This window comes from Mandrillus leucophaeus, unplaced genomic scaffold (genome assembly GCF_000951045.1).
Source record: "Mandrillus leucophaeus isolate KB7577 unplaced genomic scaffold, Mleu.le_1.0 Scaffold708, whole genome shotgun sequence".
In the NCBI taxonomy this organism is placed as follows: Eukaryota; Metazoa; Chordata; class Mammalia; order Primates; family Cercopithecidae; genus Mandrillus; species Mandrillus leucophaeus.
Genome location: NW_012107675.1, coordinates 1,747,680 through 1,759,159, shown reverse-complemented (window position 1 = coordinate 1,759,159; position 11,480 = coordinate 1,747,680). Strand labels below are relative to the sequence as shown.

Genomic DNA, 11,480 nt, shown 5'->3' with positions numbered 1-11,480 from the left:
CGCACCAAGCAGCGGCGGCCTCGGAGGAAGAGGGGTCGCCGCCCGGGGTTCTTGCGGCCGCCTCTCTTGTCGTCGCAGTATTTCCTGTTCGGATTATCTTTTGCTTCCCCCCAGCTGCCTCCTTGCCCTCACACTCCCAGTCCTTCGTTTCCGCGGTCGAAACTGCCCTCGGCCCCGGGTAGTCTCCCCTGTCTGGGGACCCCCGTGCCTCCCCTCCCGGGCTGCGGGGGAGCCCCTCCGAGACCATGAGGAAATTCAACATCAGGAAGGTGCTGGACGGCCTGACCGCCAGCTCGTCCTCGGCGTCGCAGCAGCAGCAGCAGCAGCAGCATCCGCCTGGGAACCGGGAGCCGGAGATCCAGGAAACGCTCCAGTCCGAGCACTTTCAGCTCTGCAAGGTGAACGGAGCGCGCAGCCCCGCGACGCCGTCATTGAAAAATTGGGGTTGTTTTAAGGGGGCTACTTGGGCTTTACATGGGAATGCAAGGGAAGAGAACGCCAGTAATAATAATAACTCTAATAAAAATGCTCGCTCCTCCCCTGGCAAACCTTTCTTCGGTGGGTTATTTTGGAGATTGATACCTTTACTCCTTCTCGTTGATTTTTCTCTCTTCCCTTTGCACATGCAGCAGTCAGTTCAAGGTTGCTTCAAACTGTTATCCGACCCTTAATTTGTATTCTGACACTGCCAGTAATAACCTGGAAGCTTTTATATTCAAGCGTTTTAATATGATTCACCAACTTCGAAGTTTCCTTTGGAAACGGTGTCTAATGAATGTTGTTTATCAAAAAGCCAAACCTGTTCTACCACACCTTTGCTCATCACTTTTCCCTTAAAATGTGGTGAGTGGCTTACGATATGAAATCGTAGGGTTCTTGTTATCATTGTTTGTTAAAAAGTTAGTACTGAGATTTTTGCCTGTTAATGGCACCATGATTGCCATAGCGTTCTGTAATTCAGAAAGAATGATGCAGCGAATTAATTCACCAGCTGCTTAATAAGAAACACAAACTTGTCTCGGTATTAATACCTGCCTTTCTCTTAAATAGCTATGTGTTTGTATGTCAGAGTTTCTTAAAATGTGTGTGTGTGTGTGTGTGTGTGTGTGTCTAATGCCCTAAAATGATTATGGCCTTAATAGTAAATTGCAAAAATATATGTTGTACTCATCTTCGTTCTGTTACAAGTGTAAAATGTTGAGATAGAGGTTTGATTATTGCTCTACTGAATGCTTGGCTAAAGTAATTATATGACAGCTTTTCCTTAGAAGTACTTGCGTTAGCATCCAAATAAAATAATGATGAAATGAATACTGCCAAAATAAAGTATGAATTGCATTTAATGGGTTTACAGAATTTTGTACTATTGCAAACTTTAGTCATTTGGTGTCGATGTAATAGTATGGAATATTAATAAAATATTTTCTTCTATGGAATACCAGTATGGAAAAGCGAAATTAAAGTATATCGCTGGACTAGGTTTTTGTTTCAGGTTCTATGTGAGTGACTTTGTGAGTGTAGGTTTCACTTATTTTTTTTAAAAGCAGTAAGTGCATGTGTATGTGTTTTGCATCAGTGGTAGTGGTTCTAAATTCTAACGCCTCTGTTGACTTTTCTATTTTTAAATTTCGCTTGCTGCCTTGGTTGCTGTGATGTCACTTGCCCATCCCTAGACTGTTCGCCATGGATTTCCCTATCAACCCTCAGCCCTGGCCTTTGATCCTGTACAGAAGATCCTGGCAGTGGGAACTCAGACTGGTGCTTTAAGGCTGTATCCTTTTTTTAATTTTATTTTTTAACTTCTACTTTTTTAACTTCTCCCCAGTCCTTCTGAGGATTAGTTCCAAAGAAAATTTTTATTTTCCTGTTGGTGTGATCAGATATATACTATGAGAAATCATGTGTTGGCTTTTCCCTTGATTATAATTCAGCTTATATACTGCTGTGATGTTTCTCAGCTCTTCGTTTATAGTAGCTAAACATATATCCAAAGAGAGGTCTAAAGTTTTGTTATAATAACTATTTTATTTGTAAGGAGATAGAAGTTTATGAGGAAAAATATATCTGCTTATACTATTGGTCTGATGAATGGGGTATGTTAAGGATGAGATTTAAAGACAATTTAAAAAATATTATGCATGGTAGATATTGAACTTATGACCTATTCTAATAAATTGGAGATTGGATTTGAATCTGAATTTGGTTGTTTTTGACATGTCCGTGTAGAAAAATAATTAGCAGAAGATAAATGCAGCAAATTAATTTTCTATAAAGTTATAAATGGTTAATACTTCTACCATTTTTTAGAGCATTTTCTTGAAAAATGCATAGGGTTAAATTTATTCTCTTGATATATTTTTTCTCTCATAGTCTACATTTGTTATGTATTTGTAAAAACTGTTAGGTTACTATACATTAAACTACTAGTATAGAAAGAATTTTCCTGGTTATGTATGAACTATATTAGTTTTATCAAGCATTTTTTTCAAATACTTCAAAAGATTTTTTTCAAGATAATTTTTTAGTGAGAGCAGTACAGACTGCTCACTTTCTATTTTTATATTGAAATGTGTTTTCTTTTACTGTGACTTTGAAACATACTTAACCGAAATATATTCTTATTTTTAAACTTAATAAGATTTGGATTCATCCATCTGTAGGATATCTACTTCCTACATATTAATGAGTAATGTGTTGGTGATAAATAGAAAAACAAAGTCACTAGATGATCTCAATAGACATTATTATTGTCCAAAAAAAAAAAAAAAAGGAAGAAAAGAAAGAAAAGAAATATGGGATAAGGGAGGAGCTTTACCCCTTTGCATTTTAGATTTTTCTGGTTCCTGAGAAGGAGCGAGGGAATCTACATTTGAGTTAAACATGTGCCAGGCATTTTACTTACATTTTAAAGTCATTATTTCAAAGAAGTACTATGTGATATAGATATATATACACATATATATATATAAAGATAATGCCTCAAGTTTTATTTGTGATTTAATGTGCTGTCTTCAAAATGCTAATAGAAGTTTTAGGATGGACTATTGAATTGTGTTACTAAGTGAAGTCTACTATATAGAGTAAATACTATGCAGTCGTACCTATATAATCGATAAAATCTGACCAGGCTAGATCTGAATCTGTTAATTTCTGAGACAGTATGTCTCAAGTGCTCTTGCCCAAATATCTAGATGGTTATGACCAGAATATTTTTTGGCTTCAATTGTTTAGGTATATTTATTCCTGAACTCAGTGATCAAGACCATCCAGTTTAGGGTTGTTGTGTGAAGATGGGAATGAAGTTATTTTGTCAGTGTGGGTCCTGAGTGTTCAGCAAAACTCTATAGTAGACAAGACTAGTATAGCGTTGGATCTAGATGCATTCTTTGGAACTGAAAGCAGTTTCTTTTTTTTCCCAGCAAAAGAATTGCATAACTGGACTAGAAGAAGGAAAGTGAAGTTGAATTAAATAAGCTATTTTTCCATTATTTTGCTTTTCTTTAAAATGAGTTTAGGTTTTACTGTTTTCCCAGTGTGGTCTCGACATTCTTTTGGTAAATAACCTTTTTTCCTTGTAACAGCCAAACTAGCCCTTTTATAATTTAGTGTAATTATAAGTGAGTACCACCAGCAGGGCTGATTTTATAAAACCAGATTCTTAGACAACACTTTTACCCTAATGCTTTTGAGTAATTGATATGGCACAAAAGGTGTAAATTGTTAGGCCTAGTGCTAATTGCCAATTAAAATCAAGGATCAGGTGGCCAAAATTATCGCTTGTCTATGACTTTTGGTATACTTTTTATAGTTAAATATGTGAATAAAAGTGAACCTGTAATTACAGTTTGCAATTATACTCTAAAATGTTTTTAGAACCTCCTTAGTAAGAAGGAAGTCTGGAAAACTATTTACCAAATTACTTTCTACTTTGCCTTTTTATGAGATTTCTATGAACATTCCAGAGTGATAAATTGGCTTGCTTGCCAGTAATACCACCTAGTCTTTCCTTCTGTTGAGTTTAAGTAGCAGATGAGCTATGAGCTTTATTTATTATGGTTCTGATTTATAGAAAGTGACTAAGCCCTTTTTATTTTATCTCGTTTTCCACATATGTGCTTTAAGATATATGTTAGTATCTTCTTCTTTGTTATTTTTGAAACTAGACACCTGAATTCCAAATCTCCACATTGGCTTAACGTGCAGATTTACTACAAGTGTGTATATATTAACTTGGAGCTTTCGTAGATTTTCCTATTGTAATTGGTTTCTTTTGATCCTTTATTCTCTTCTTATATTAGACTCTTGTAGTCTGTAACACAATTATCCTAAAAAGTTATCACATTTTAGAGCAGAAAATGGACTTCTAGATAAAGTATTTTCCTTGCAGATTGAAAAGTAGGCGATGTGTTTAGAAGTAAGATTAGGCTATTACAATTCCAAATGTATATGTAGTTTAACTGATGAATGTCATCCTAAATGTCAGAAGACTTTACTAAATTGATTTATTTACTCTGGGTTAAAACCAAAAAACCAGACAAGAAAGGTATAACTGATAGCTAATGTTTGTAGACAAGGATTAATGAAAAATCTGAATCCTTTAATAAGATAAATAATGAGGCAAAATAAATTAAATGTATTTGCTACATTAATGTATAGCAAATGACAGATGATATAAATATGCTGAATGCTAAACCTTCTTGGCTTCTGGAGAGAATATGAGATTGAAGAATGAAGGTATTTTTAATAATGCTATTGTCTTTATCTAGACTTCTGATTTACTACTAAAATTTCAAATTGCTTCATACTGTAATGTAATCATGGGTTACCCTGATATTATTTTTAAAATAAATTTTTTTCTAAACACAATGAGGTCATTTTATATATGAATATTTCAAGGACTGAGCAGAAAAATGGAATTTCAGGTTTACTGAACTTGTGTAAAAATTTGAGGTTTAAAAATGAATTGTCAAATTATTATGGAAGAACCTCATTCATTGTCTTCTTGACTGGTGGAAAATACAGTGATATAGACAATCTATTTTGACGAGGCATGGATTGTCTTTTATAATGCAGAGTAATGTTGCTGGAGACAGGCTTAAAAAATGATTTTTTTACCTTAGAGTTGATTTAACAAGCGCTTGAGTGTCAGACAACATTAGATTATAAATTGTGGCCTGAATTCTGGTTCCTCTCTTTCCACTAAATAATTACATATCCTTGAATTAGTTTTTTTTCCTTACTATAAAAATGAAGGTGCAGTATTAAATGATTTCTTCAAGGAAAAATTTTATGATTTCAAGTAGCTATGTATTCTTCTAGAGGAGTAATACAAAAGAAATGAAAATGTGGTCCTTCAAAAAGTTTCCAGTTCTAACCGAAGGACTGGAACTAAATAAGCAGTCGAAATTAGAGAATTATTTGGGGCTCTACTGACATTACACAAAGTCAGGTTACATGTAAATTTGTTGCATTTGATGAACATTTCTATACATGGGTAAATAAGGATTCAGAATGACAGGAAGGAGTGGGAAAATTATTCTAGGCAAGGAAAACAGTATGGGCAAAAGCATGGAAAAGGGAATTATGCTAGTTTGGAGGAATACTAAAAGAGGCTGGTTGGAATAAATGAGTTAGCAGGAGAAATAAGGAGGCTGTTGAGGGTCTTGAATATTAACCTGAGATATCTGCATGATGTTCAGTTAGGAATTATAGTTATGTAATAGGAGATGCTGATAGGAAGAAAGTGTGATTTTTTAGCATGATTAGTGGTGTAGTGGTATAGATGAAAAGAATGGACCAAGTGAACCTCACAGAAAACTATTAATCCATATAGGTAGTAAAGTGGATCCAAAACAGGGGTGGCAGAATGGGAATTGGAGAAGGGCATGACTTGTTTGTATAAAATCTTAGGGAGTAACTAAAGATGATAAGGTTTTGCAAGTAAAGTAATGAGGCAATTACAAGCGAAGTGAAAACTTGGCAAAGAAGTGGCAGAGAAATGTTGAGTTGAAATTATGTTATCTTTAACTTTTATTGTGTTATCATTTTGAGAGAGGAGCCTAGACTTCCTATTTTAATGTGAGAATTTGATATACTTTTACTGTTTGGTTTTGGTTTTTTTGGCTGGTCCTTGGTGATTTCCAGGATTTTGTTATTGAATTTATGTTTAAAGTCATTAGTAGCTGTTTGGCATTGTCCATTTATTTTCTGTCAGTGTTTCTCAAAGTGGTAGCTTTTTGGGCAGGATAATTCTGTGGGGTTGTCCAGTGCTTTGCAGGATATTTAATATCCTCGTCTCCCACCTACTAAATGCCCATGTTGCCTCCCCTGTCAATGTAGCAACCCAGACCCTCCAAAACACTTCCAGGTGCCCCTGGTTGGGCATTTAGCCCAAGTTCTTCACCAGTTGAATAAGAATAATAATGCTACCTGGCTTGTGAGGTTATTGTCACAGTTAAATCTACTAAAATGTGTGTGTGTAGCTTTTCCGATCATGAAGGGATATTTTGGTGGATACATGATTATTACATTTTATTATAATATGTGATTATTATTCATATGAGAGTTTTTCTGTGGCTTTAATTTTCAGGTCCGTCATTTCTCTCAGTGAATACTGAGTGGCAACTGTGTAGGAAGGCCTCCATTTCATTAATTTTTGTAGCTAATACAAACTTTGAGGAAAAGATATTGAAAAGCACTGTTCTTTTCTTTGAGTTTGTTTTTAAAATGGTTGTGTTCGGCCTGGCATGGTGGCTCATGCCTGTAATCCCAGCACTTTGGGAGGCCAAGGCAGGTGGGTCACGAGGTCAGGTGTTTGAGAACAGCCTGACCAACATGGTGAAACCCCATCTCTACTAAAGACACAAAAATTACCCTGGCATGGTGTTGTGCGCCTATAATCCCAGCTGCTCAGGAGGCTGAGGCAGGAGAATCGCTTGAATCTGGGAGGCGGAGGTTACAGTGAGCCAAGATTGTGCCACTGCACTGCAGCCTGGGCGACACAGCAAGACTGCATCTCAAAAAAAAAAAGGTTATGTTCTTCTCAACCACAAGTTTTCAAAATTGCGACTTAGATTAATGTGTGTGAAAGTTTCTCACATATAGTAAATGCTAAATTGATTAATGACTTTCTGTACAGTACTTATAAGATAGCATTGGAATATTTTGACTTGCTACTTAATTTTATTCTATAAAACATAATTATACTATGAAAAAAATGGGAAATGATTTTCGTTTGAAATAGGCTAAAAGTAAAATAATTAGTTTAGAATTTAGCCAGTGTTTTTTCTTGTTTGTTTATTTGTTGTTTTTTTTTTTTGAGTCAGGGTCTCACTCTGTTACCCTGGTGTGCAGTAGCAGGATTATAGCTCACTTCAACCTCCACCTTCTGGGCTTAAGCAATCCTCCCACCTTGGCCTACCAAGTATTTGGGACCAGAGGTGTGTGCCACCACTATTTTGTTTTATTTTTGGCGGAGACAGAGTTTCACTGTATTGTCCAGGCTGGTCTTGAACTCCTGAGCTCAACTTGCCAAAGTGCTGGGATTACAGGCATGAGCCACCACGCCAGATTTTTGTCCACTCTTCTCCCTCCCCATCATTTTTGTTCATAACCACTTTCCTCCTCCTCCATCCTTTTTGTTCATGGAAGAGTTTTGGTCATTTGGAATTGTAGTTGTGCAGGAGAAACAAGGAGCTTGAAATACTCAGCTCATATCTCAACTCTTAGCTCCTCATTCAAGAGGACATTGCATGAAAGGAAGAATGAGTGCTGTATCAGCTGTAAGTTGTGATTCTTAGCATAGACTACTGCAGCAGGAGGAATAGGCACATTTATTTCAGAACAACCAGAAATGGAATCTGCTTGGAAACAGTTTATTTTGCAATGGATTTCTTGTGGAGGGAAACAAATGTGATAAAAGCCATGGAATTGAAAAGAATATGTTAACTATTGGAGAATCAAGTCCGTGTTTTGTAAGCCTTTCTGCTTTAACTAAGATGAGTTTTTTTCTCTGTTGGATATTCTCTTTGTTTTCTGTTTGGTTTTCAGTATGATTCATTTGAAATTACAATTTAATTTTGCCATCCTAAAGGAAAAAGTAAAGGCACTTTGGAAGAATTACCATTACCTTATTATTAGGAGATTCTTGTTCTAATAATCTTCAGACTTACTTTGTGTAAGTGAACTAAAATCTCTGTGCTTCAGTTTCCTTTCTTGTAAAATGAGGAAATTGGGATGTGTTATTTCCAAGAATCCTTCCAACTTTTGGATCTTAGAATTTCTTTTTCTGTGGGGGATTTAGGAATTCTTTGGACTGTGTTCCTGTAGAGGGATCTTCTGGTTGATTGTTCTGAGTTCCTGTTAAAGAGAATGAAGTATTAGACTCTATACCATTGTGGCTCCCTCAACTTTGTGTCCATTGACTACATTCATAATCCAAGTCAGTAGAAGCACAAGTGTAAACCTTTGTTTACAGGAGGGACCAGGAAAGAGCATGTGAATGAACTAATACAAATGTCTTTCTTGAAACAGTAGCTCACATTGAATACTAAGATGGTGGGTTGTAGCATTTTCTGTGTATAACAGATAAGGTTTCATTATGAAATAGGAAACCAGGACTTTTTTTTAATACTATTAACAAAATTTACCTTCTTTCTTGGTTGTTAAATATCAGGATGTAAAATTAAAATAAATGAACTTAAGAATATTGAATTCCTGATCATATGATCTGATTAATCTTTAGAGATTTATTATAGAGACTATCTCCCTTGAATTGCTAGTATGTAATTTGAGTACTAAATTTGGTAATTGTATACTATAATAACTTAGAGTAATACTTGCTGGGCATTTACATGTAAGTAACTGGACTATAGGCTTGAGTATCACTAAATAAAAGATAAGCTTAAGTGTTGGATCAATTTGGCTTTACTTTTATGTCCTGGAAGAGGCAATTATTTACAAGAAGAATTTTTTTTCTTTTTTTTTTTTGAGATAAGGTTTCGCTCTGGAATACAGTGGCACAATCACAGGTCGCTGCAGCCTAGACCTCCCAGGCTCAATGATCTTCCTGCCTCAGCTTGCCAAATAGTTGGGACCACAGATGTGAGCCTCCTTACCTGGCTCACATAATTTTGTGTGTGTGTGTGTGTGTATTTTTTTTCTTTTTCTTTTTTCTTTTTTGCAAAGATGGGGTCGTAGTATGTTGCTGAGGCTGGTCTCCTGGGCTCATACTGGGATTAAAGATTATGAGCTTCTGTGCCCAGCTACAAGAAGAAAATTAATAATTAGGATATCAGTAATATGGCAGTAATAATTAGTAATAATCAGAATGTGTATTTGTTTTCGATGTTTAAATGAGAGTTTCTTGAGCTGATTTGCTATATTAGCATCATCAGAAGGTATACTTGGTATTTTGGGATGGCAGATTAAGGAAATAGTTTTTGGTTTGACCTAAACAGATGTTTATCTGTCTAAGAGTATAACAGATTGATACAGAGAAAAGGGCATTTCACTATTAATACCTTTTAGATTTGGATTTGAATTAAGATCGATTTTAAACATATTGTCATTCTACAAAAGTTCTTGGGAAGCAAAACAAAGTGATTACTGACTTGATTTTTATGAAGTAAACTAAGAGTTCATAAAACTATAATCATACAAAACTGCCAAAAGGTACTTGATACATTTCTCTTCCCTTAGTCACATGCAGCACACATTCTAAGGAGAAGTTATGGTACTTTCTGATTTAATTACTCAGACTTCCTGTAGAGACATTCAGGTTTCTATACAATTATTTTGTACTTTAATTTGAACACATTTCTGATCTTTATTAGCAGCCATAAAAATAAGGACTTTTTCATGATCTTCTATGTATCTGTATTATCATTTTTAAATAATTTAAGTATAATGCCATCATCTACTTTCAGATTTAGCAATTCTAGTTGATTGGTTTACTCTCTTATTTTCCTCATATTTACTTTTAAATACATTTTGTACACCAGCTCTGTTTACCATGTAACTTATCTTTTTTCTTTTGGCCATGAGTGGAAGGTAAGCTGAGGTGAAGGCGGTAGGGGTAAGAATTGTTGACGCAGTTGGCTGCCTACAGTCAGTGTTCTGCAATGGCCATGTGTTTAGTGATCCTTAAGTCTAGAAGTCTAGAATAAACTTTTCTGTGTTTAAATAATTCTTATGTTTAAAACCCAGTGTCTTTGTCTTTGTGACATATGTTTTGGTTTGATTCCATCCCCACTTCTAACCTATTTAGCCATATTTTTCTTAGATGAGCCTTTAAGATTTTGATTTCTATATTACCATTTCTTTATAAGTAATATGTGACATTAAATGTCTAAAAATAGACCTTTTGGAAGTTATAGCTGTAATATGGAGTGGCATTTTCTTTTAAAATAACCTATGAAGAATGTTACAGGATATGACAAGATACAGTGCAGTCCAAAGTAATGCAAATCAGCAAAATCAGCCAGTATCGTCTCCTTTATCAAGAGTCCAGAAATTAGATAGTAGGAGTGTATAAATTATAAAATCAAGACGAGGGAACATACGGATTCCCACATGATCAACTTTATGTCCTTCAGTAAGGATCATAGGGTGGATGAGTATGTGTGTGTGCGCAGACATTTAAAGAAGATCTAAGTCTTTAGGAGTCAGCGAACATTTCCTATATAAGGCTGGATAGCAAATTATAGTAGGCTTTGTGGTCTCTGTGACAGCTACTAAGCTCTGCTTATATGTAGCACAATGCAACCAAAAACAATATCTAAAGAATAAGTGTGCGTCAATAAAACTTTATTTATAAAATCAAGCAGTTGGCTGGATTTGGCCCACAGGCCCAAGTTTGCCAATCTCTGCCTTAGTTTATCAGCCTGGCTTGTTTTTAAAGGATATGCAGAGAAGAATGTTCAGTAAGAAATACATTTTTATGTTTAAATTTCATTAATAGCACTTGCTGCTAGTTGAAATTTCATCACAAATAAAAGAGTCCTAAAAAGAATCAGTAATTTTTTTTTTTTTTTTTTTTTGAGACAAGATCCGGCTCCGTTGCCCAGGTAGAGTATAGTGGTGCTATCTGGGCTCACTACAGCCTCTGCCTCCCAGGCTCAAGGGATCCTCCCACCTCAGTCCCCCAAGTAGCTGGGACTCCAGGCGCCTGCCACCACGCCTGGCTAGTTTTTGTATTTTTTTGTAGAGACGGGGTTTTGTCATTTTGCCAGGCTGGTCTTGAACTCGTGAGCTCAAGCCATCCACCCACCTCAGCGTCCTAGAGTACTTGCATTATAGGCGTGAGCCACTGCGCCTAGCCAAGAATCAGTAATTTTTAATAATATACAGTAACTCTATAGATCAAGGTAGATTATTTTTATAGTTTCTTTTTTAATCTTGTGAGAGGGGTGTTATCTCTATTGAATTATGATTAGTATAATAATAAAGGTAGCTTAATTTGGCTGGGTGCGGTGGCTCAC

At 35.7% G+C, this 11,480-nt stretch overlaps 1 protein-coding gene across 3 annotated transcripts in view; it reads left to right on the top strand.

Annotated features, from left to right (window-relative positions):
• Positions 1-11,480, top strand: part of STXBP5 (syntaxin binding protein 5 (tomosyn)) — a 189,958-nt gene continuing 178,478 nt past the window's right edge. For 2 of the 3 annotated variants that reach the window (XM_011964817.1, XM_011964819.1), the window contains exons 1-2: positions 7-398; positions 1,674-1,771. In XM_011964817.1, coding sequence (XP_011820207.1) covers positions 246-398; positions 1,674-1,771 — 251 coding nt within the window. In that variant the 5' untranslated portion in view covers positions 7-245. Of the gene's footprint in view, positions 399-1,673; positions 1,772-11,480 lie in introns of all 3 variants that reach the window. The other variant, XM_011964818.1, reaches the window with a different exon arrangement.